The sequence below is a fragment of the Amblyraja radiata genome, chromosome 3 (assembly GCF_010909765.2).
Source record: "Amblyraja radiata isolate CabotCenter1 chromosome 3, sAmbRad1.1.pri, whole genome shotgun sequence".
NCBI classification, from domain to species: Eukaryota; Metazoa; Chordata; class Chondrichthyes; order Rajiformes; family Rajidae; genus Amblyraja; species Amblyraja radiata.
In genome coordinates, this window is record NC_045958.1 from 12229891 (window position 1) to 12257262 (window position 27372).

The following is a 27372-nucleotide window of genomic DNA, read 5'->3' on the forward strand; positions in this document are numbered from 1 at the left end:
CCCAAACATCATGGTGAGCACTGTGAATCAGCTGCTCACCATTCATTGATAAGCAATTAGTGATGGCCACATTCCATGGCAAATGCACACATACATTTGCTTGGCTTACAGCATAATAAATAAAAGCCATTTTCCCAGAAAGAATACTTCGAGGTTGCTGTTTTAAGTCAAGAACATTTTCTTATAATACTGTGAAAACATGGAAAGTTGCATAATGATTATCACATTTTAATAGTTGTACAAAATGTACTAATTTAATAAATCACAAGACCTCACATATGCAAAGTTGACATTTTATTGTATATTTTAAATAAACTGCTTACATTACATGTGGAATGGAGGCATTGTGGCTCATTTTTTTTAAAATCAGTATAAACACTCCTGCGGTATTTCCAGTTTCAATGGTCCAAACTAAAGATTTACTGTGCAATTCCAAAATCAGACATTCACAACTGCTATGAGGCTAATGAGAATTTTACACATTCCTGTTAGGTTTTAATTCCATCCATTCTTATCAAGTGTAGCATGTGTTTCCCAAACAACTTGAACAACTGGCTTTTAACTGCATTTATCGGGGATATGAAAGGAAGATAATTAAATTATCAATGAGGATTTCAAAGCATTAAGTCAAAATCATTTTACCTGGCACACTTTAATACCAAGACTATAAGAACGACATACATAAAATGGAAATACTACAAGAATTTATTTTGGGGGCTAGGAACATGGAAGCTATCAGTTTCAAATAAATTGTTTTACAAGGACTGAAATTTCACTTTACTAATTTTTCTCAAAATTAAATACTGTGATATGTTTATACCAAGGTCTCTGTATTAGTATAATACAAATATTCTATATGCAAGTATATAGCATTTGTTATAATTTTGAAAAAGCCATCTTTATTTTTTTAATTAATTGCAAAGTTTTTGAGTTTGTTGAAACTGATTAGTGGACATTAAATATCTATTTAGGTGCTACATATGTTGCCACTGTGTCAATGATGAACATCTTGCATTGATTACAATTTGTCATCCACTGCTTTGATTTTAAATTAGAAATGGGGCACTTGCATGTGATTTTGGAACAGTGATTTCTATTTTCCAACAGAGAACTTTGATTGAAATGTACAAAAACAATCTAACAAAAAAAAATATTGGAGCATTTTTTTTGAACTATTATACAACATATGAGGTCAGGCCTCTAATATGCAATGCAACTCATTGGAGATAAGACAGACACTTGCAATAATGTATGCTTGTTTCAACAAAGGCTTGAGCACACCAATTTTACAGTACAACTAACATCTTTCCAAAAATTTAATGGATTAGATGTAAAAAGCAAGACATCTTCATGCTTTAAAGTACTGATTACCAAGTACACAAAACTGAATAAATTAAGACAAGTACTAGGCTCCTGCACAAAGCATCAATCCAGTAGGTGCTACACAACACATTTTAAATTGGTGAAGGCAGCTTTGGTGTAAACAGTGTGGTCAATTAATATTTAAATTTGTTACAACAACTGCAGAATGGTTTCCGAAATTCAAATCAAATTGCAATATGACTTTTAATGCTAAAAATCTACTTTAGTGTGGTTGCTAAGGAACAAGTGCTGAAGTATTTTGTGGTTTGAGGTTTGAATTTGGCATTGAATCAAAATTGGGATCCTCTAAATAGAATAAAAAATTAGAGTCAAACTGTAATTATACATAAAAATACAAAAGTTCCCTAACCATATGTTATTAGTGTTTATGGACATGTCCCTTCATTTTACAAAGGAAGTTTGCTAACAAAGATTTGGATTTACAGGCACTCTAACATCCGTGGGACTGATATGAAAAAAATCTGGTTGCAGACCAATCTGCAATCCTATCACAAAATCTTCATCCTATCACAAAAGACCTGCAAATTCTGCAAGGTTACATTTGCATTACTCAGTTATTGTTGAACAGCTTTAAAAAAAGAAAACAGGCAACTCAGTGATGTGCTATATGTTAGGCACCTCAAATTTTATTTCCCCCAAAATGGTTAACAGTATGGCACTTATTCTAATAAAATTGTAAATACCCATGAAACTGCCAATTAAATTTAATTTTAATTTTGGACAAGTAGTCAGTACTAGAAATATCTCACGTTTCAGAGTTTGCACCAGAGAAACTTCACAGACATTAGAGAACTATAACACTAAAAGTTACCAATTCTCAAAATTAACATTTAAGCACATGCTCATTGCATAATGGGATGGTTGAAGTAGACACATGCGACAGTGATTGCAACACTGGAAATTCCAAATCTCTCGACTGACATTATAATTAAGACAATTTATATTTTAACAGCTGGCTTCAAAGCCTTCCAGAACAGGTCAAAGTTTTGATGCTGCAGTAAGTTAATATTTTGTGGGATCTGAGGATGTATAGATCTAAAGCAAGTAAGCAACATCACTGGTTGATTGTTTATGACTGCATGAGATGTACGAAGCAACATACCATAAATTAAATTTAAAATTAAGTAATAATTACATTGCTGGTGTCAAATACTATCTTGCATCATTGATAATACAATTTATCAATGTAGATAGTCGTTTCCTGACTTCGGGTCTATTTGAATAATGATAAAAACATATCCAAATCAGGATATGATGATTTAAGCTTTTTGTAGTTAATGGATCCATAAATTATGAATGCAAATGCATCTAACATAATAGTTCTAACTATTTGACAAATAATCTTCTTTTGTGGAATAGAGAATGTCTAAAACGGGAATAAACCATCCATATAAAATGACTGAAGTGCAAATCAAGCTCAGTGTGAATCACTTCAGTGAAGAGTACCGGATGGATGCCATGAATAATTTGGCCTTGTTTTCATTCGCACCTAAATTTAGATTAGAAGAGCAGGTACTATAGGTACAGCATGGCTGAAGATAACAGAATTTGACCAGATTCAACCAAACAATTTGGCAAGTTTTCCAAGATTCATTTGTAAACATAATGCTTCCACTTTCAATTGGCAGCATTTTGAAAAGACAGAGAAATACAAATTATTCATCTTAATATTTATCCAAAACCTTTCAGCTTTCAACCAAATAACTTAAATGTTCCCACATGATACATTATCCATTATATCAACTGAAATACAATGCACTGGTTTAAGTACAGAGGCTTCACAAATTCAAATAATTTCTTTGTGCTGTTTGATGGTTGCAGTGTTGTTAAATACATGTTTTCAATTAATTTCTGGCACAGGAGAACATATCTTAAATAAACTAGTACATGCAGGTGACTGGTTCTTTGTATATATTTTTTTTCTCCAAAAATACTTTAAAGTAGTATACAAATAAGTCTCCTACATGAAGATTAATTTTCCCAAAACTATAGATCTCTTTCAAATTTTGCACGATAGCAATATTTCCTTGTTAATAAAGCTGATAAATCACTTGAAATGGAAAGGCTTCAATTTCCGAGGAAGTGGTACATTTATCGGAAAATACCTACAGTAACACAGGTGTTTTGTCCTGAGCATTTGGTTACTGAGAGTAGATTTCTCTTTTACCTCTCGAGACACACACACACATACACAGACACACACACAGGGAGAGAGAGACACACACACACAAAGACACACAAGAAAGAAAGGCCACTGTTAGTTTCCCAATTGCATCGGAAAATGGGAAGCTTTATGTGGCTAATGGTCACTATATTAAGTATACATAAGCAAATATTTTAAGGCATGGGGCACAGGGGCTGATAATGTTGTATTCATTTTAGCCTATGGTTTGAAATTGCAGCACATTGTAAAGATTCAGGCAGTTTGTGGTGCCCATCATTTTGTTCATTCTTTAAATCTCCCAACATTTCTATGAATACTCCAAGAAGGTGCAAATTGCCTTAGGAAGCTTCCATCACTTAAGGCAAATGTTTAAATCAGTAGAATACATAGAAAGTTTTACATACATGTACTGATTCAACTGTTGCAGTGTTTGTTAGTGCTATCAATTATTAATGTACAAATCAAATCAGGAGATAAAGGTCAGTCCAAGTATTTTGTCTAATGTGATGAATTTGAATAAACAAAAATGAGTAAATGAGTAAAAAGGATGGAAATTCTAAAACAAAAAGCATTTCACAAGAAGGGTGTGGCATAGTTCAGGTGTTTCAGGAAGTAACAGAACTCAAAATAATAAAACCTCTGAAAACATTCAGAAATTTCAGACACCATTCCTAGTATAATGTTTCCCAAAAATTCAAAATAAATTAGCTTATTACACATCTCCTTCTAATCACGTGTCAATATTGCAAATGTCCAGCGAGTTGTAATGCCATTACTGCTGTTGTTGCTGGTCATAATCAGCTATTAGTCTCTTTATGTGAGCCAGCTTGTTATGCAGATATTCACATCTTTGTTTCTCTTCATGGTAGTTGGGACTATTCTGAAGACAAAAAAAAGAATGGCATACAAATTTTAGGGTATGTTTCTTGTTTCAATCCATGTCATCAGTTATCAAAAACAAACATTATCCATGTCAAATATTGATTATATTTTTAATGGCTGTGCACTATTAAAAGTTATTATAATGATGATAATTAGATGCAATTCGATAAACAAATAATAGGAAGAAACAAATTAACAAATTACTCAACTTTAGGATTTCTCTCTCCAATTCCCTGCACCAAACGCAACTATTATTCTTCACACTCAAATATTCATTTTTTAGTAGATATTTCATAGACCATCCAATTGTTCTGCAATTAGTATGTTTTGTGCATTTTAAACACTCCATTGGGGTTTGGTAATCTTATGCACATTTATTTTTAATAATCTTTCCCACTATTTAGTTATTCAATCATATTATATAATTATTTATATAATTCAATGTCAATTATTATATAAAAATAAAAAAATGAATTAAAAAAAATTGCAAGTCATCTTTCTCTAACACAGATTTTATTATTTATTTTTTGAACAATAGATTTTTTAAATAATCAGGTAGCAATATTTTTAAAGTTAAATCTCTGCAGCAGGGGGATTTAATGCTAAAATTAATATAATATATTTTAATTTACACGGTCTCTACTGTCTTAGTTTAGTTTGTTATTTGTTGCACATCAAAACTGCAATTCACATAATTAAAAATCATTTTGCATTTTGAAGTTTTCAAAATTTCCATCCATGTTGCACATTAGGTCTGATTGTGCTGATGCCCAACCTGCATATCCTTCCAGAACAACCACAATGTGGTTGCAACATGCGGCAATGTGCATGTTAGCTATTGCGTTGTTGCAGTGCTGAATAGACCATGGAGGCCAAATTGTGTCAGAGCTACCTTCGGTTGTCCTTAAAACTGCACTGCATAAGATTGCACCTCCCCTGTGGTTGCAAAGAAAGAACACAAGAAACATGTGCCAAATCTAGCACTATAGTTTCTATAGAATGGAATTCAAATTAAGGATCTCCTCATCCAAGTATATGACCATTTACGTCAAACAGTGATTTGTAACTTATTGCAATTGGCCAAAGAAGAGTGGAATTGGCAAACATTGGCACTCATTGACAAACATCTGAATTAAAGTGACAGCAAAAAGGTTTACTTTTGTGGATTGAGTAATTATGTTCTGAAATGCATTGGGTTTGTCAAGAAATAGTCAATCGTGCAATCAAAAGGGAATTGAATTAGTTAAAAAGGCAAAAAAAATAATCAGGAGTAAGGAGAGTGGGATTAATTGGATTGCTCCAATTAGGCTCATAATTTACACTATGGCCAAAGAGCTTTCTTTATTGATCTAATTAGTGATTCCGTAACCCAGAACTCCCTCTGTGCTGCAAAAGAATGCTGTGTTTTATTTGGCATTCATACCTTAAATTGATTCAGGCAGGGGCTAATTAATGCACAAACATTTTTAGGAAAATCTGCATATACTTTCAAAGAATGTGGTATAGCGATTTGATACTAACGCAATACAACCCGGAAATGACAATGTGAAAATAGTGCACTATTTCAAAAATAATCATCAACCTTTGTAATTTTCCAGTATTCTTGCAAAACTTCTTCATCAATAACCTGCAAACAAGAAGAGATTGATTACATGATCCATAATATTGCAGAGTTAAGGATATTACACAGACCTTCAGCATCAATGTATCATTGTTTAAAGCAAGAATGCATTGCCTATTTTATATTTTCTAAGGCACTGACTTGGAAATGAATACAAATTACCAGAGTGATGTGAACATCGAGAAACATTTATTGGAAAAGGCTCTAAATACCTCTCCTGCAATTTATGTTTACATAATTTGTATTTGTTTCTCCTTCATGTTTACAATTTGAGTGAACTACACTTGGCTTGATAACACAGGAGAGAATTTATAATTCTGTCATGCATGTGAACGATTCCTAGTACAGGTATCTCCTTACTGGGTTACAAAATGTATAATTTTTTTACAGATACTAGGACATTAAAGCGAAATGTTAGTTTCATGATATATCCAATAGAATGTTTATCATCAATATTATTTAATGTATTTTAAGAACACATCTTGGGTAACCAGTTTGACAAAAAGATTTAAGGGATAGAAGTTGATGAAAGTATTAAGGATGATGTTGTGCATGTGGACTTCCAGAAAGATTTTGATCAGGTTCAGAAAGATTTAATCAGGAAAGTTAAAGCACATGATGCAAAAGATAGATTAACAGATGAGAAAACTTGGTAGTATTGTGAACTGTGAAGAGGATTCTGATAGAAGGTAGACAAAAATGCTGGAGAAACTCAGCTGGTGAGGCAGCATCTATGGAGCTAAGGAATAGGTGACGTCTCGGGTCGAGACCCTTCTGCAGATTGATTCTGATAAATCGCAGCAGTTTGTAACCAGAATGGTGGAATGCGCAAATCCACAGAAGTAGTTTATATGGACAAATGGGAGGTGGTGCATTTTGATAAGAACGAAGAGCTGCAATATAGAATAAAGGTTTAGTCCAAAGGGTGCGTGTGAGCAGTGGACCAGGGATATTTAGGTTTATTATTCTCATGTATACAAAGGTACAAGGAAAATGTTTTGCTTGCTTGCTATCCAATCAAATCAGATAATGCTATACACAAATACAATGAAGCCAAACACATGTACAAAAAGTAGGACAAAGAACAATACCAGAGTGCAGAAAGTGATCCATAGGGAAAAGATGGAATGAATGCATACTTCCTGCTACAATTTCTGTTTGTTTTGCTATTGAAAGAATGTCATTAAGCTGATAGAGGTGCAAACAGATTTGAGGATGTCACTGGGACGGGAATGTTTGAGTTGTAAGGGGGCTGCATTAACTCGGATATTTCTCCCTGCAGCACACAGTGCCCTTCATAATGTTAGGGACAGACCCATCATTTATTTATTTGCCTCTGTACTCAATAATTTGAGATTTGTAATAGAAAAAATCCCATGTGGTTAAAGTGCACATTGCCAGATTTTAATAAAGGGCATGTTTATACGTTTTAATTTCACCACGTACAGCTGTGTTTATATAGTCCCCTCCATTTCAGGGCACCTTAATGTTTGGGACACAGCAACGTCATGTAAATGAAAGTAGTCATGCTTAGTATTTTGTTGCATATCCTTTGCAATGACTGCTTGAAGTCTGTGATTCATGGACATCACCAGTTGCTGGGTGTCTTATCTGGTGATGCTCTGCCAGGTCTGTATTGCAGCCATCTTTAGCTTATGCTTGTTTTGGGGGCTAGTCCCCTTCAGTTTTCTCTTCAGCATATAAAAGGCATGCTCAATTGGGTTCAGATCGGGTGATTGATTTGGCCACTCAAGAATTTACAATCTTTTAGTTTTGAAAAACTCCTTTGTTGCTTCAGCAGTATGTTTGTGATCATTGTCTTGCTGTAGAATGAATCGCTGGCCAATGAGTTTTCAGGCATTTGGTTGAACCTGAGTAGATAGGATGTGTCTATACACTTCAGAATTCATTATGCTACTACCATCAGCAGTTGTATCATCAATGAAGATAAGTGAGCCAGTACCTTCAGCAGCCATACATGCACAGGCCATAACACCATGGGGAGAAGGCAGGCACTGGTTATTGATAGGGGACGATCAGTCATGATCACAATGAATGACGGTGCTGGCTCAAAGGGCCGAATAGCCTCCTCCTGCACCTATTTTCTATGTGATTTTTTTCTATTTCAAATCTCAAATAGTGGTGTACAGGGGCAAATAAATAAATGTCGGGTCTTTGTCCCAAACATTATGGAGGACACTGTATGAAGCTGAAAAATGACCATAGAGTTATATAAAATTTTGAATGGCATTGAAGTGAATAGCCTGTCACAACTCCAGTGCAGAGGAATCTAAAGCTAAATAGTTTTACCCTCTCACCTGAGGGTAAAGATTTAAAAGGCACAAGTTTGTCCACACAGAATATGGTGTGCATGTAGAATAAGCTGCCAGATGAGGTGGTAGAGGTGGTTACAATTATGACATTTTAGACATTTGAATGGGTTTGTGGATCAGAAAGGTTTAGAGAGATATGGGGTGGAAACAGGCAAGTGGAACTTGGCTGGCATGGACGAGTTAGGCTGAAGGACCATTTCCACATCATATGACTCCATGACTGGGATTGAAGTTGTGCTTTGAAGACTTATTTGAAAAATTATGTATTGAAAAATTGTACTTAGTGTCAAATCAACCAATTTCAAACAAAATTACAAAGCTCATTTATGGCAAAATTAGAAGACCAAAATATGTAATTTGATTTTAATTACAACTGGACAAATAGCCCAAATAATCATAATGACAGACAGCATTTCAATTTCCATAACTAAGCATATGTGAAAGAGTTTTGCATGGTTATTATAACTGTTTCCAAAATATTTTTTTTGCTATTTCAATATTTATTGGAAGGTAAATATATACATCATTAATTCCATATTTTAGTGAATTTGAGCAAGGCTAAGAGCCAATGTTGTCTATTGCAAATTGCAATAACTGCAACACAAAATGGTTATAATTTCTACCATCAAATTAAGCTGGTTGGTTTCAACACTCACCCATTACCCCAAGGTCCAGAATGGAGTCTTATATGAAACAATAGACTATATACTTGTTCAAACTTTACTTACTCACAAATGCATTGTGATGTGGGAAAATTGTAGTAAAGATTTGTTCCTATGAATTACTAAATCCCATCTGTTATTTAACAGAATGCTGGCACTTGACAGGATAAAAAGAAAAATATCTTGTTGCCGTGCACTAGAACCATTGTTACACTTTCAATAGATTTTTTTTAAAGCAAGAAGAAATTCTGAAGTCAGCTACTTGACCACTAGGCTGACGTAAAGTGAGTTTGGTTCAATTAGTCTCATTTGCACTTGGATTCAGAAGATCAAAGGAACTCAAAACAAAAAAAATCTATTTGACTAGACAGGTTAAATGCAGCAAGGATGTTTCCAGTGGCCAGGGAGTCCAGAACCAGGGGTCAGCCCAAGGCTAAGCAAGCCATTTATGACTGAGATTAAAACAAATTTATTGCAGTGTTGAAATCTCTACTACAGAAAGGAACTGATTTTTTGTTTTTGTTTTTTTTATATAAACGGTCTAGTGATCAAGAGATTATAGTGAGAAACCTGGATCAACATATTGAACTTGGAAGATCAACGACGATCACTTTGCCTGAGGGAGTGGACTCAAAGCCAAATGGTATTCTGCTTCTATTTTTCAAAGTTTCTCTATTGGCGCTTTAGTATGGGTTGCCTGGTCTGTGACAACCACAAGAATGAAAAAAAATAAAATCATACCAATTTTCCCTCAAAGATTAAAAAAAACAAAAGCTTTCACATCTATTCCATTTCACCCAGAATAAACATGCATGTACTTCATCAGAACCCGAGTGTTTACTTCATCATTCTCTCTTTTGTCACATGGTGAAATATACACGTGAAAATCTGAATTTAATATGAATGAAACAAATTCTGTTCAGTAACATTGGGTCATAGAAACATAGAAAATATGTGCAGGAGGAGGCCATTCGGCCCTTCGAGCCAGCACCGCCATTCATTGTGATCATGGCTGATCGTCCCCAATCAATAACCCGTGCCTGCCTTCTCCCCATATCCTTTGACCCCACTAGCCCCTAGAACTATCTAACTCTCTCTTAAATCCATCCAGTGATTTGGCCTCCACTGCCCTCTGTGGCAGGGAATTCCATAAATTCACAACTCTCTGGGTGAAAAAGCTTTTTCTCACCTCAGTTTTAAATGACCTCCCCTTTATTCTAAGACTGTAGCCCCTGGTTCTGGACTTGCCCAACATTGGGAATATTTTTCCTGCATCTAGCTTGTCCAGTCCTTTTATGTTTCTATAAGATTCCCCCTCATCCTTCTAAACTCCAGTGAATACAAGCCTAGTCTTTTCAATCTTTCCTCATACGACAGTCCCGCCATACCAGGGATCAATCTCGTGAACCTACGCTGCACTGCCTCAATCACAAGGATGTCCTTCCTCAAATTTGGGTCCTTGGACAAAGCAGTGGTTCTCAACCTTTTTTCAGTGATGTACCCCCTGTGAAATATTTTTTCAGCCAAGTACCCCATAACCAGCGCAAAAATATAGGCCTACATATATGTAGGCCTATATTTTAAAATCTCACGTACCCCCAGGGGTATGCGTACCCCCATTTGAGAACCACTGCTCTAAAGCATCCAACCTTATTGTTCCCCAGCCCCGCACGGCCCGATTTTATCTTCACCCCAAAATCCACAAACAGAACTGTCCTGGCAGACCCATTGTTTCTGCTTGTTCATGTCCCACCAAATTAATTTTCACATACCTAAACTCCATCCTATCCCCCCCCCCCCCCCCCCCCCCCCCCCCCGGTCCAATCACTCCCTACCCATGTCCAAGACATCTCACATGCTCTTCGTCTCTTCAATGACTTTCGTTTTACAGGGCCCCACTCCCTCATCTTTACCATGGATGTCAAGTCACTCCACACCTCCATCCCCCACCTGGAAGGTCTTAAAGCCCTCCATTTCTTCCTCGACCGCAGATCCAGCCAATTGCCATCTACTAATACTGTCCATCGCCTAGCAGAGCAGGTTCTTACCCTCAACAACTTCTCATTCGACTCCTCCCACGACCTCCAAATCCAAGGCGTAGCTATGGGCACCAACTATGCCTGCCTCTTTGTAGGGTACGTCAAACAATCACTGTTCCAGGCGTCCATTGACCCTATTATCCCCAAACTCTACATGGACAACTGCATCGGTGCTGCCTCCTGCACCCATGCAGAATTCACTGACTTCATCAGCTTCACGAATCCTGCATTCAAATTCACTTGGACCATCTCCGCCATCTCCCTATCATTTCTGGATCTTACCATCTCCATCACAGGAGACAGACTATTGAACGACATCTACTACAAACCTACTGACTCCCATAGCTATCTAGACTACACGTCTTCCCACACTGCTTCCTGCAAAGAATATCCCCTACTCCCATTTCCTCCGTCTACGCCGCATCAGTGCCCGCATTTTTCACACAGAGAGTTGTGAGCCTGTGGAATTCTCTGCCTCAGAGGGCGGTGGACGCCGGTTCTCTGGATACTTTCAAGAGAGAGCTAGATAGGGCTATCAAAGATAGCAGAGTCAATGGATATGGGGAAAAGGCAGGAACGGGGTACTGATTGTGGATGATCAGCCATGATCACATTGAATGGCGGTGCTGGCTCGAAGGGCCGAATTGCCTACTCCTGCACCTATTATCTATTGCGCCCAGGATGAGGCTTTCCATACTAGATCGGAGATGTCCTCATTCTTTCGGAAATGGGGGTTCCCCTCTTCCATTATCGATGAGGCTCTCACTGGGGTCTCCTCAATATCCCGCAGCTCTGTTCTTGCTCCCCCTCCACCCATTCGCAACAAGGACAGAGTCCCTCTTGTCCTCACCATCCACCCCATTAGCCGTCGCATACAGAATATAATCCTCCAACATTTTCGCCACCTACAATGGGATCCCACAACTGGCCACATCTTCCCATCTCCATCCCTTTATGCATTCCGCAGAGACGGTTCACTCCGTTACTCCCTGGTCAACTTGACCCTTCCCACCCAAACCACCCCCTCCCCAGGTACTTTCCCCTGGAACTGCAGGAGATGCAACACCTGTCCCTTTACCTCCCCCCTCGACTCCATCCAAGGACCACGACTGCCTTTTCAGGTGAGGCAGAGGTTCACTTGCACCTCCTCCAACATCATCTGCTGTATCCGCTATTCCAGGTGTCAACTTCTGTACATCGTCGAGACCAAGCGCAGGCTTGGCGATTGTTTCCCTGAACACCTCCGCTCAGTCCGTCTTAACCTACCTGATCTCCCGGTTGCTCAGCACTTTAACTCCACCTTCTATTCCCAATCTGACCTTTCTGTCCTGGGCCTCCTCCATTGTCAGTGAGGCCCAGGGAAAATTGGAGGAACAGCACCTCATATTTCGCTTGGGTAGCTTACACCCCAGCGATATGAACATTGACTTCAAATAGCCCTTGCTTTCCCTCTCTCCATCCCCTCCCCCTTCCCAGTTTTCCCACCAGTCTTACTGTCTCTGACTACATTCTATCTGTGTCCCGCCCACTCCCCTGACATCAGTCTGAAGAAGGGTCTCGACCCGGAATGTCACCCATTCCTTCTCTCCAGCGATGCTGCCTGTCCTGCTGAGTTACTCCAGCATTTTGTGTCTACCTAACCCACACTGAGAAATTAGTTCGTGTCTGGAAGACAGCCTCAACATCTTTGCACATAAGGATGTTATAACCTGGAATGGCACTTAACCAATTTAGATTTTGTTATACCAAAAGTGTGGAAGAGCTTGTACCAATACCTTGTACTCTTCAGTGTTAGGAGAGAGACGCCTCCGTTCTGCATCCAATTGCAAAAATCGCTTGGTTACCCTCTCTAATCTGGCATGCAAACTTCGGTATTCACCATACTCTGCATTAAAGTCCTCTTTGTAGTTTTGTCTCTGTTCATGTGACACAATAGTTGCATATTTGCTGTTGGAGCAAATAAAAGAATTATGAATGTTACACATTAAGTATCTATTTGCTTTGTCAGCTACATTACAAAGGTTTGTTTTTCATTACTTTGGATAAATGACAATGGCAAGAAACAAGTTATAAAAAACAATTTGCACACTAGGTGGCTCCTCTATTCTTCTGAATATTTCCAACTTGTGATGACACTACCAAAAAAATGTATTCAAAGAACATGTAATTAATAATTAATGATTGTTGCTCATTATGGAATTTTGATCCAATCTTGAGGAAGTGTGGATGTTTCAATTACCTAAATGAGCCAAATTGCTACCAAGTTTATTTCAATACGAAGAACAAGACAAAAACATGGGTGTTATGGCATTGGCTTTATGGATGCAAGAGTATGGATGCAATAATAACCTTTTAACTCTTGTAAGAATAACCCATACCAATTTCATAAACACATTACTGGAAGCAGGGTATATTTATTGAGTTTTATTGATACTTGTATACTAGGATACTAGTATAGATGCCGTTCGAAGAAAAAAATACAAAACAAAGAGTTAAATTGTAGGCAACCTGCTAAAAGCTAAAATCTACCAGGGTTATTTGCTCTAGATGTCATTAGTCGGTCCAAATTTAGTAATGGTGATTTTTTTTCTCCATTACTTAATCCAAAATCTTTATTCGTCAGAGTGTAAAGAAATTACAGGAAATAAGGGTGTCATTCTGGCTGGAGGTCTGTGACCAGTAGTATTATGCAGGGATTAGTGTTGGGACCTGTTGTTTGTGATATTAATTACTGATGAAAATGTGGGTTGATTAGCAAGTTTGCAGACGACACAAAAATATTGCTGGAGTTGCAGACAGTCAAAGATTACAAGAACATAGAAACATAGAAAATAGGTGCAGGAGTAGGCCATTCGGCCCTTCGAGCCTGCACCGCCATTCAATATGATCATGGCTGATCATCCAACTCAGTATCCTGTACCTGCCTTCTCTCCATACCCCCTGATCCCTTTAGCCACAAGGGCCACATCTAACTCCCTCTTAAATATAGCCAATGAACTGGCCTCAACTACCTTCTGTGGCAGAGAATTCCAGAGATTCACCACTCTCTCTGTGTAAAAAATGTTTTTCTCATCTCAGTCCTAAAATATTTCCCCTTTATCCTTAAACTGTGACCCCTTGTTCTGGACTTCCCCAACATCAGAAACAATCTTCCTGCATCTAGCCTGTACAACCCCTTAAGAATGTTGTAAGTTTCTATAAGATCCCCCCTCAAACTTCTAAATTCTAGCGAGTACAAGCCGAGTCTATCCAGTCTTTCTTCATATGAAAGTCCTGACATCCCAGGAATCAGTCTGGTATAACATAGTCCAGTTATAGATATGGGTGGAGAAATACCAAACAGACTTTAATCTAGGCAAGTGTGAAGTGTTGCACTTGGAAGGTCAAATGCAAGGGAAAAATGTAACTAGAGGACCCTTAACAGTATTGGCACAATATGGATCTTGGGATACACATCCATTGAAGTAACACAAATAGAGTGAAAAAGGCAGAATTGTTAAGCTTGGCATCTTGGTTCAAGCATTTTGTATAAGCAGCAAGACACCATGTTGCAGTTTGAAATCTTTGGTTAGGCAATATTTGGAGTAACATAGAAACATAGAAATTAGGTGCAGGAGTAGGCCATTCGGCCCTTCGAGCCTGCACCGCCATTCAATATGATCATGGCTGATCATCCAACTCAGCATCCCGTACCTGCCTTCTCTCCATACCCTCTGATCCCCTTAGCCACATGGGCCACATCTAACTCCCTCTTAAATATAGCCAATGAACTGGCCTCGACTACCCTCTGTGGCAGGGAGTTCCAGAGATTCACCACTCTCTGTGTGAAAAAGGTTCTTCTCATCTCGGTTTTAAAGGATTTCCTCCTTATCCTTAAGCTGTGACCCCTTGTCCTGGACTTCCCCAACATCGGGAGCAATCTTCCTGCATCTAGCTAGCGAGTATTGTGTGTAGTTCTGACACATCCATTACATGAACAATGTGGAGGCTTTGGAGAGGGTACAGAAGAGGCTTATATGGATTACAGAGTTGAAGTATAAGGAGAGGTTAGACAAACTTGGATAGTTTTCCTTGGTGTGTTAAGAGGCCGGGGAGTGATCCGATAGAAGAAAAAAATCACGATGGACGTACATAAATTAGATAGTCAGTCTTTTTTAACAGGGTAGAAATGTCAAATTAGCCTCACTTTAAACAGAGAGGAATTAAGTTTTAGGGTGTGTGCAGGGCACATTTTATTTAAAAATACTGGATGAATGGTGCCTGGATGTGCTGCCAGGGAGGGAGGTGGTGGAATTAGATATGATCATGGTGTTTAAGCAGCTTTAGAAATGCAGGGTTGAGGAATATCGATCTTGTGCAGGCAGAAGGGATTAGTCTAATTTGGCATCATGCTAGGCACAGACATCGTGGGCTGAAGGGCCTGTCCCTGTGCTGCACTGTTTTCTGCTCACTGTTGCCCGACTAGCTAAGTGTTTCCCAGATGTTGGTTTTATATTTCAGATACCCAGCATCTTTGCACTTTAAAAAAAAATCAAAATCAAAATGCTTACACTCACTCAGCAGATCTGTCTGCACCTGTTGCAGAGAAACAGAGCCAACATTCGCAGGCTTATAAGGTTAAAAAAAAAAGATCCATTCAATTGTAGCAGAGGGCAGGACCTGAGCATATAGTTTCAGAATAAGATTTAAGACCAAGAAATATTTTTTTGTCACAAAGAGTTGCCAGTCACTGGAATTCTTTGCCCCCGAAAGGTTGGAGATCAAATTCTTGAATGCATTTAAAACGGACAGATTTTTAATCTGTAAAGCAGTTAGGAATTGTGGGGATAGGACAGGATAGTGTATAGCTATGATCTTATTGAAATCTCTGGAATCTAAATGGTATACACATATACCTATTTCTTCTGGTCTAGATTCACGAGGCTATTTTAAGGGAAAATTGTCCATTCATCTAAATAGCCACAATAACCCTTTATAAGATATTAATAATTTCATTCATACGAGGCATCATATTGCATGAAAATGGGGTGCCACACTTCTCTACTTTACAACAATGACGTTTTCAAAAGGACTGCATTGGTTATGAAATGTGTGTGGTCCTGAGAAAGGAACATTTCGCATACAGATAAGAAAGAAGAACAAAGAGCCTGTTCATCAAGTCCCATTTTTAATAAGCTACTAGACCAGGTGCGGACTTGTTGGGCCCCGTCACCCAATGCAATATTCCCCCACTCACCCATAGCCCCAAACTGTGCACGCACGGCTGAGGGGTTCCCGTTGTGACGCAAGTCATGGCAACCCTCCCCACCTGCGCCTCACCATCCCTCTTCCTACCCCTATCCTCCTCCATTCCCCCTCATCCCCAGCACTTCCTCCCCCTCCTATTCACCCTCCCTCTTCTTTCCCCTCTCCTCCTCCCCTCCCCATTCCTTCTCTCCCTCCCTCTCATTTCCCCAACCCTCAGTCACTCCCTCCCTCCATAACCCCTCCCCTCCCTCTATCTCCCTGCTCCCCTACTCCTCACCTCCCCTATCCCACTCCCCCACTCTCTCCTCACTTCCCCACTGCCCTCCTCTCCCTCTACTTCCCACTGCCTACCTCCCACACACCCCCCCTCTCCCTCTATCCCCCCTCCACTCTCACTTTTCCCACTCCCCCCCTCTCTCTCTATCCCCGTTCCCCCACTCCTACCTCCCCCCTATCCCCCCAATGAAAATCCGGATGTTTTTTTTTAATGAACCCCCCCTATCCAAACCCCTACAATGAAAATCACGATTTTTCTTTAAAACAAGCTAAACACAATGTTAGCTGTTAATGAAAACAGAAGAATTTGAAAATTGCGATTTTTTAATGTAAATGAGATTCAGGATCCCATTGTGACATCGAACGTGGCCGCGGGCAGGGCAAGTGGAAAAGTGGTTTGAAAAATGAAACTTGTTTCTTTTACATCCCAGGACAGTGGTAAGGTGGGCCCTTTCTGCCAAACCTTTCTATATTTAATAAGTCTGCATGGGATCACTTCCTTAATTTCCCAGCCAGTTTCATTTTAGTCTTGAGATCATCAATTTTCTAATGTTAATAACTTTTTTCTAACTTAAAATTTTTATCATAGAAATACCAACTTTTTGATGATCCATGTACACTAAGTGTACAATGTCAATTCCCTATACCTTTAAATAACTATTATTAAGACAAATAAAAGGAAACAAAATAAAGATATGGGAACGTTTAATTAGTAGGTCAACTAATACAGTGCATACGATTTTAATAGTTAAAATGATTTTATTACATTTAAACATCTAAAGCAGACCAAATTAAGTAACCAATAGCAGTTTACTTATTTTACATAATTGTGGAAAGTACAAAAGAGAAAAGTACATTTACTCACACCAAATAGTCAGGTTTTTTGGTTGGTAATGTAGAATTGCTGGAACCAGTGCACTTTATGTTCAATGCTGTAAAGAGGACAGAGATTTGGGTACACGAGTCAAAATACAGCAGAAGGCACACAAAAAAAAAGCAGTAAACCTTTGACCTTTGTCACTGCAGCTAAAACATGTGGGAATATTTTTTATGCTTTTGCATTGCTCTTTTTTCAAATGGAAATAAGGCACTAGTTTTAAACTCTGCAGATTACAAACAGCAGCAGCCATATGGTCAGTTCAGTCACCACCAATAACCGCTCACAAGTCTGTAACGGCATTAAATGAATTACCTACACAATAGAGGTCAAAGAATTAAGATCTCCACCCACGGTCAGTCTCCTACTGTTTCCAAATCCTGCAGACAAGGGACCATTCAGGGATTAATTTATTAAAAGCAGCAGATGTGACTATAATGATGAAGAATGCAATTTCAGGACCCTTTCCCACCCTATGTGTTGCAGGAATCAACAAAGATAACACAGCACGCGTATTAACTAAAATTGGCTTAAAGTACATAGGTCTCACTCTGACACCATTTTATTATAGCTGTAAAATCCAAATAGTGTTAGATCCAACAACACGAATCGACAAGCCAGAAATTCACTTCTGGATCAATGCCAACTTCTAACAGCAAACTATTTAAAAATACTGACATTTTGATTACTGACTAATGACCAAGTAACACATCAGGTGCAAACATACCAATGACAATTTCTCATAAGCTTGTAATATTCACTTTAAAAAAACCCATCCTTGAACATCTTGCTTGTACAATGTTTGTGAATGAATTACAGAAATACACTGCAGTTACTCTGGATGGTAATTATAGGTTAAAATAGCTTTTCATTGATTTCTGGGATTCAGAAAGGCTTGGAATTGTGAAGTCCTGTCTTATAGAAACATAGAAATTAGGTGCAGGAGTAGGCCATTCGGCCCTTCGAGCCTGCACAGCCATTCAATATGATCATGGCTGATCATCCAACTCAGTATCCCGTACCTGCCTTCTCTCCATACCCTCTGATCCCCTTACCACAAGGGCCACATCTAACTCCCTCTTAAATATAGCCAATGAACAGGCCTCGACTACCCTCTGTGGCAGGGAGTTCCAGAGATTCACCACTCTCTGTGTGAAAAAAGTTCTTCTCATCTCGGTTTTAAAGGATTTCCCCCTTATCCTTAAGCTGTGACCCCTTGTCCTGGACTTCCCCAACATCGGGAGCAATCTTCCTGCATCTAGCCTGTCCAACCCCTTAAGAATTTTGTAAGTTTCTATAAGATCCCCTCTCAATCTCCTAAATTCTAGAGAGTATAAACCAAGTCTATCCAGTCTTTCTTCATAAGACAGTCCTGACATCTCAGGAATCAGTCTGGTGAACCTTCTCTGCACTCCCTCTATGGCAATAATGTCCTTCCTCAGATTTGGAGACCAAAACTGTACGCAATACTCCAGGTGTGGTCTCACCAAGACCCTGTACAACTGCAGTAGAACCTCCCTGCTCCTATACTCAAATCCTTTTGCTATGAAAGCTAACATACCATTCGCTTTCTTCACTGCCTGCTGCACCTGCATGCCCACTTTCAATGACTGGTGTACCATGACACCCAGGTCTCGCTGCATCTCCCCTTTTCCTAGTCGGCCACCATTTAGATAATAGTCTGCTTTCCTGTTTTTGCCACCAAAATGGATAACCTCACATTTATCCACACTATACTGCATCTGCCAAACATTTGCCCACTCACCCAGCCTATCCAAGTCACCTTGCAGTCTCCTAGCATCCTCCTCACAGCTAACACTGCCCCCCAGCTTAGTGTCATCCGCAAACTTGGAGATATTGCCTTCAATTCCCTCATCCAGATCATTAATATATATTGTAAATAGCTGGGGTCCCAGCACTGAGCCTTGCGGTACCCCACTAGTCACTGCCTGCCATTGTGAAAAGGACCCGTTTACTCCTACACTTTGCTTCCTGTTTGCCAGCCAGTTCTCTATCCACATCAATACTGAACCCCCAATGCCGTGTGCTTTAAGTTTGTAAACTAATCTCTTATGTGGGACCTTGTCGAAAGCCTTCTGGAAGTCCAGATACACCACATCCACTGGTTCTCCCCTATCCACGCTACTAGTTACATCCTCGAAAAATTCTATAAGATTCGTCAGACATGATTTACCTTTTGTCTAATTACAAAATCCATGCTGACTTTGTCCAATGATTTCACCACTTTCCAAATGTGCTGCTATCCCATCTTTAATAACTGACTCTAGCAGTTTCCCCACTACCAATGTTAGACTAACTGGTCTGTAATTCCCCGTTTTCTCTCTCCCTCCCTTCTTAAAAAGTGGGGTTACGTTTGCTACCCGCCAATCCTCAGGAACTACTCCAGAATCTAAAGAGATTATATTTGAGATCACTATCCAATTACAATTCTATATGCATTATAGGATATAGTCAAAATAAATCTAAAAAAGTACACAGATAGGACAAGAAAACAGTGCTGGAAAGTCATTGGCACAAAGATAACCATGTTCTATCAGGCAGGGTAGGTCATTTAAACATGTTGTAATGAATGCACAAAGTATTTATAACAAAATGAACACATTAACAATACAGATAAATGTAAAAGAATACAATATAATTGCCATTACTGAGTTATGGCTGTAGAGTGGCCAAGGCTGGGGACCGCATATTCACGGATATTGGATATTTAGGTTGGATAGTAGAAATGGAAAAAAGTTAGGTGGAATTGTTAGGAAAGCTAAAAATCAGAAAAATAGTGAAAAAGATATTGCCATTAATAATAATCAAGATGTAGAATCAGTCTGGGCAGAAGCACACAGCACCAGCACATAGAAAACATGGTGGGAGCTGTTTTTAGATCTTCAAACAGTAGCAGTAATGTTGGGAATCGAGTTGCAGTTAATAAGAGTACAACACAACCATGGGCATGTTGAACATAAAGATAGACCAATAAAGATAGTCAAACCAAATAAGTACATGAAGGGAAGGTGGTTCTTTTGGATTGGGTACAATATAATGAAAAGGGGTTAACTGTTTAGAATGAAGGGAAGAATGACCTTACAATTGTTAATCAAGATGCATAGTGTAGACCAAAACAAGGGCACCAAGTTTAAACAAAATAAATCATGAGGCATGGAAAATGGATTGCCATCAGAGTGGGAAGCTCCGTTTAAAAGGTATGGCAGATTGGCAATTGACAAAAATAAGTAATTTTCAGGGTGCAGTGCAGAGAAAAGTGCTTGGGAGCCAGTTATTCGCTATTTAGATCAACAATTTTGTTTGAAGCAACTGAATGTAATATTTCTAAGTTGTCTAGTTAACCATGAAGCCTCATTTGATCGTAATCGTAATCAACTCGTAATCTCACTCAGTTTCCTGTAGTTAGCAAAGTTGTGAAGTGGCCAAATATATGGGAGATGCAGTTTAATAGGAAGGAAGCTAACATTATCCACTTTGGTAGGAAAAACAATGGCAGAATATCATTTAAATGGGGAAAGATTAGGAAATGTTGTACAAAGACATCGAATTTTCCTTGTATACCAATCACTCAAAGCAAACATGCAGATGTCATGAGCAATAAAGAAGGGAAATGGTATGTTGTTCATTGCAATATTTTTTTGTACAACAGCAAGGAAGTCCTGTGACAAATTACAATCACACAGGGCCCCAAGGGTTACGACTTTGGCATATGGGGCAAGTTGGGTCTGAAATTCACCTGTGGAATTTCCTACCACACAAATGCTGTCTGAATGGAGTTTGGACGTTATCCGCACGACTGAATGGGTTTTCTCCGGGTGCTCCGGTTTCCTCCTACAATCCAAAGATCTACAGGTTATAGGTTAATTAGCTTCAGTAAATCTGTAAATCGACCCTGGAGTATAGGGTAGTGTTAATGTTCAGGGTGATCGTTGGTTGGCGCGGAATCAGTGGGCCGAAGAGCCTGTTTCTGCAATGTATCTCCAAACTAAACAAGTCTATGGAAGATAAGTTGCTGGATAATTCAAGATGACAATAGATGGGTTTCTATACTCACAGCCATTTAGAAAACTTTAAGAAAATTGAATGTATCCATTGGTTGCCTTCAATCAGGTTATTGTGAAATATTTCAGATTACCAATATGTGTAGGTTCAGATAGGTCTATGTTCTCCACACTCTCATCAAAAATGTATTTTAATTGATTTTGGGGTAATTAATTCTCACATTTTAATTTTTTAATTATAATTGGTTACCAAGCATTGCAAAACATGTTTAATAAATTTATAAAAATTAGGCTACAACGTTATAAAACTTATTGGTGAGGTCATACAGGGAGCATTATATGCAGTTCGGGTCCCCGCATTACAAGAACGTGATTACACCAGACAAGGTCCAGAGGAAATTTACCAAAATATGGAACATTTCAGTTCATATCGGGAAGAAGGTAGCCTGAAAACTAACGTCCTGGTTCAGGAACAGCTTCTTCCCTACAGCCATCAGGCTACTAAACACTACAACCTCATAAGCTCTGAACTATAATAGACTATTATTAGCAATGTTACAAAATTTTGAGATTTTAAAAATCAAGTCTGTAATTTATCCCATCAGATAAAGCATAAAAATAAGTTTAATTTGACATCTAATTCACTTTCATATCTCAAGTATTTAAAAAGTTATGGCCATTTTCATACTCGGAAATGAGCATCTTGTTCCCTATTGATTTTCTATGGACATAACAAAAAAGTTGTGATCGTGAACAGTCAAAAGCCCATAACTTTCTTAAAAATTAAGAGAACTGAATGAAATTTTCAGTTATCATAGATTGAAGCATTCTGAAACAAATATAAAATAATCTTACTTGGATGACCTGAAATTAAAGCATATAATTAGTTAGTTACCTAATTGTAGCTAATTTCAGACTTCAATTACTAGATCTAAACATCTATCCATTTCTTAATAAATGATTAACATTTTTAAATAGCCTAAATGTCCAAATAATATTCACAAATAATTCACAATAAAACATGATTTTTAAATCTCATTTACATTAATTTATAGGCCAAATGGAAGGAATTCAGTGTTCAATTGCTGTAAATAAATGCCCATTTAAATCAGCTTTCCAGTGGGTCCCTGTGGAACGCGCTGGTTTAGAACGTTCACATTGCGGTAGATTTGTGCCTCAAATGCCGAGAAAAATACTGCGCGATATAATGGGCCCAAATTGAGCTACTCGCAATATTAAATTTTGTATAAAAGGATCTTTAGAAGCCCTTTTGAATGTAAAAATATACAACCTACCTTCTGCTATTTTCTTTATGAGACCCTGCGGTTGCTGACGGTCGCGGGTTTAGAGATTGATTTTTAAACTACTATAACTATTATTCAAGGCCTTTAAACCTAATAATAGCTTTTGCGACGGGGTCTATCAGCGATTTTTCGTTAATAATTAACTAGGCTGAACATTTTCGATTGGAACAGCTTAGAGAAAATCGCGTTTTAAACCCGCCCCCTCTAAACGGCGCCAAAATCGCGCACAACCTCAGCGGCAGATATTCAGCGACGCTTCAGGTAGGCTTTGCAACATACCTACTATTATTATGATTGTACTATTATTATTTGTTTTTCGAGTGTGTGTGAGTGTGTATAATATATATTATATATTATAATATATACACACACACACACACACATATATATACTGGACTAAGTGCAGACCCGTTGGGTCTGTTTCCCCAACGCTCGTTTGCAGGGGGGGGAGCTGCGGCATCACACTCACACTAACCACCCCCCAAACACATAGGTGGGCGGAGGGGGGGGGGGAGGGGGAGACGGGGTGGGGAGAGGGGAGGGTGAGAAGAGGGGAGGGAGGGGAGAGGGGGAGGAGGAAATGGGGAGATTTGGGAGGGAGAGCAGAGCGGGGTAGGGGGAGTGAGAGGGGGATGGGAAGGGGGAGGAGAGTGGGCAGGGCAGGAAGGGGGGGGGGGGGGAGGGTTAGGGGGGTGGGAGAGGGGTAGCGGGGAGTGGTGCAAGAGAGAGGGGAAGGGGGTGGGGGAGATGGGGTTGAATTGGGGTGGGAGAGGGGGGAGAGTGGGTGGGAGGGGAGGAGGGAGAGGGGTGGGAGGGGAGGAGGGAGAGGGGTGAGGAGAGAGGTAGATGGAGAGGGGGGGAAGGGGAGGATGAGAGTGGGGTGGGGGAGGTGGAGAGAGGGGTGGGGGGGGAAGGGGAGAGATGGAGGAGGGAGGGGAAGGGGAGAGAGGGGGAAGAGTGTGGAGGGAGGGGGAGCGTGGTAGGGGGCGGGGGAAGAGAGGGGAAATAGTGGTGAGGGAGAGGGGTAGGGGGAGTGGTTGAAGAGGCAGAGATGGGCTAGGGGGGGAGGAGGGGGAAGAGGGAAGGGAAGGAGGAGGGAGAGGGGGAAGAGTGTGGAGGGGAGGGGGAGAGTGGTAGGGGGGCGGGGGAAGAGTGGGATGGGGATGGGGAGAGGGGGTGAGGAGAGGGATGATGAGAGGGGGAGGAGAGAGGGGTGGGGGAGGCGCGGAGAGAGGGAGGGGGAGAGGTGGGGGGAGGGGGAGGGAGGCGAGGAGGGGAGATGGGGTAGGGGGTAGAGGGGGAAGAGTGTGGATGGAGGGGGAAAGGGGTGGGGGAGAGAGGGAAAAGGGCAGGGGCTGGAGGAGGGAAGGGGGAGGATGGGGAGGGGGAGAGAGGGAGGGGGAGGGGGAGAGAGGATGGGGGAGGGGGAGAGAGGTGTGGGGGAGGGGAGGGAGGGATGGGGTAGGGGAAAGTGTGTGGAGGGAGGGGGAGAGGGGTGGGGGAAGGGGGTGGGGGAGGGAAGGGGGTTGGGGGGAGAGGGAAGGGGGGAGAGGGAAGGGGGAGAGAGAGGGAAGGGGGAGGGAGAGGGAAGGGGGAGAGGGAAGGGGGGAGAGGGGGGAGGGGGGGGAGAGAGGGAAGGGGGGGGAGAGGGGAGGGGGAGAGGGAAGGGGTGGGGGAGAGAGAGATGGGGGTGGGGGAGAGAGAGATGGGGGTGGGAGGAGAGAGAGATGGGGTGGGAGGAGAGAGAGATGGGGTGGGAGGAGGAGGGGGAGGAGAGGGAGAGTGGTGAGGAGAGGGAGGTGGAGAGGGGGGGAGAGGGATGGGGGAGGGGGAGAGAGGGGTGTGGAGAGAGGTGTGGGGGAGGGGGGGGAGGGAGGGGTAAGAGTTTGGAGGGACGGGGAGAGGGGTGGGGGAGGGGAAATAGTGGGGAGGGAGAGTGGAAGGGGGAGGGACAATCCATCTGTTCCCCATTCCCTTTCACCCCCAATCCTCTTTTTCTATTCCCACACACGTGATGACGCGCTTCAACACAGGCTGCGGGAGTGGGGGGGGGGGGCTGGGGCTGCTGCAAAGGCATATGTAAATGGTCCATTCCGATTGGACATCTGTGAGTATTGGGCATTGTGACATCACACGATGGAACGTTCACCCACATTCCATGCTGTTTTATTTTGAAATTTGGGGGGGGGGGGGGGGGGGGGGGAGAAGGATTTTATTAAAAATGTGTACATAAACACAACGAAATTTAATCTGGAGTGGATACAGGTGCACAACCTTTTATCCGGAATTCCGGAAACCGAAAAACTCCGAAAACCCGGCCATTTTTTCCAGGATGTCGTCTGCACACCAAAGCTCGCGTTTGGCGCCAAACTTGACCCGAAACGACCCACAGTCAACCCAGGTCTGTACTACTGCAGCGGCTGCCTCCTCCCCGGAGACCGGGGAGACACTTAAACATCTGTAAATCATTGCTTAAATGTTAGTCAGTTAGTTTGGAGGGCTTTTATGTGAAGGGGTGAAGGGGGAAACTTTAATTCTTAGTCCCCTACCTGGTCGGAGAGGCAGGGAGCGGGCAATGCCTTACCGGGTCGCCGTGCAGTAAGCTCCGGAGCGCTGTGGCCGCCAAATCCCAGCTGGGGCTGCAGGCGTCCGGCTGCGGGCGGCGCCGGTTGTAGCTCCGACCACGGCAACTCTACCCCTGGCTGCGCGGCGTTCCAAATCCAGCACGGCCCGCGATCGGACGCCCGCAGACCCAGCTCCGCTGTGGCCGCCGACATGTTGTGTGTCGGCGGCCACAGCGCTCCGGAGCTTACTGCATGGCGACCCGGTAAGGCATTGCCCACTCGCCGCTGGTATCCCAGCGCTGCGACGCCGCCGACTCCCAACATCATGGAGCTGGGTCTGCGGGCGTCCGGCTGCGGGCCGCGCTGGATTTGGAGCGCCACGCAGCCAGGGGTAGAGTTGCCGGGGTCGGAGCTCCAACCGGCGCCGCCCACGGCCGGACGGAGCCCCCAGCTCCGCGATGTTGGGAGTCGGCGGCCACAGCGCTCCGGAGCTTACTGCACGGCGACCCGGTAAGGCATTGCCCGCTCCCCGCCTCTCCGACCAGGTAGGGGACTAAGAATTAAAGTTTCCCCCTTCACCCACCCCCCCCACCACATAAAATCCCTCCAAACTAACTGACTAACATTTATGCAATGATTTACAATGATTCCCTGGTCTCCGGCGAGGAGGCAGCCGCTCCAGACTTTTCAAGCCGCCCGCGCTACCTACCTAATCTACGCTAAAAATCTTCCATTCGGAAATCCGAAAAATTCCGAAATCCGACAAGTGTCTGGTCCCAAGGCTTTCGGATAAAAGGTTGTGCACCTGTACTTGGAATGAAAAGTGAAATCTCTACTGAAATGGAGAAAATCTGGGCGTTTCTGCGTCTGGTGTTGGCGTAGCAACGAATCAAAGGCTAGCAGCCACAAGTCAGGCAGAAGGCCGCAGCCACAGACTTTTATATTATAATAGATATACACACACACAGACATGTAAAATGTGAGTATGTGTATATATACACACACTGAACTTTCTCTCTCTCGTTTATCATATTATTTACGGTGTACTATATTTACATATTCTGTTTTGAAGCAGCAAGTAAGAATTTAATTGTTCTATCTGGGACATATGACAATAAAACACTCTTGACTCTTATGACAAGAGTCTGAATTAGCTGGATTTGTTTTCCTTGGAGTAGAGGTGGCTGAGAGGGTTCCTGATTGAGATAATCAAAATTACGAGGGGCATAAATAAAATGGATAGTGGTAAAACTTTCTCAACATTGTTGACATCTACAACCAGAGGCCATTGGTTTAAGACAAGAATTATGAGGATTTGAGGGGATCTGAGGAAAATATTTTCACACATAGGGTGCCTGAAATCTAGAAAGCATTGCCGAAAAAGATGGAGGTACTCCTGCAACATTTTAAATGTATCTGGACAAGCACTTTAATTGGCAAGGCATTGTAGCTGTGGACCAAGCGCTGGTAAATGAGAATAGCACGGGTGTGTCTTCTTCCCACCCTGCTTCCTGTAAAGACTCTATCCCCTACTCCTAATTCCTCCGTCTACATCGCATCTGCATCCAGGATGAGGTTTCCCCATACTAAATCACATTTTACATATGCGTATATATACATGTCCTCATTCTTTAGGAAACGGGGGTTCCCATCTTCCATTATAGATGAGGCTCACTAGAGTCTCCTTTATATTCTGCAGCTCCGTTCTTGCTCCCCCTCCCCCCATTTGCAACAAGGACAGAGTCCCCTCTTGTCCTCACCTTCCACCCCATCAGCCGTCGCATACAGCATATAATCCTCCAACAATTTCGCCACCTCCAACAGGATCCCACTACTGGCCACATCTTCCCATCTCCATCCCTTTCTGCTTTGCACAGAGACAGCTCCCTACGCAACTGCCTGGTCAACATGCCCCCCCCCCCCCCCGCGCACCCCAGGTACTTTCCCCTGCAACCGCAGGAGATGCAACACCTGTCCCTTTACCTCCCCCCACAACTA

General features: G+C 41.4%; 1 protein-coding gene across 3 annotated transcripts in view; it reads right to left on the reverse strand.

Annotated features, from left to right (window-relative positions):
- Nucleotides 1–275: 275 nt before the first annotated feature.
- The window catches only part of ell2 (elongation factor for RNA polymerase II 2), a 92674-nt gene continuing 65577 nt past the window's right edge, over nucleotides 276–27372 (reverse strand). For all 3 annotated transcript variants that reach the window (XM_033017302.1, XM_033017303.1, XM_033017304.1), the window contains 4 exons: nucleotides 17473–17539; nucleotides 12860–13031; nucleotides 6012–6056; nucleotides 276–4427 (listed from right to left, as the gene is read on the reverse strand). In XM_033017302.1, coding sequence (XP_032873193.1) covers nucleotides 4320–4427; nucleotides 6012–6056; nucleotides 12860–13031; nucleotides 17473–17539 — 392 coding nt within the window. In that variant the 3' untranslated portion in view covers nucleotides 276–4319. The remainder of the gene's footprint in view (nucleotides 4428–6011; nucleotides 6057–12859; nucleotides 13032–17472; nucleotides 17540–27372) is intronic.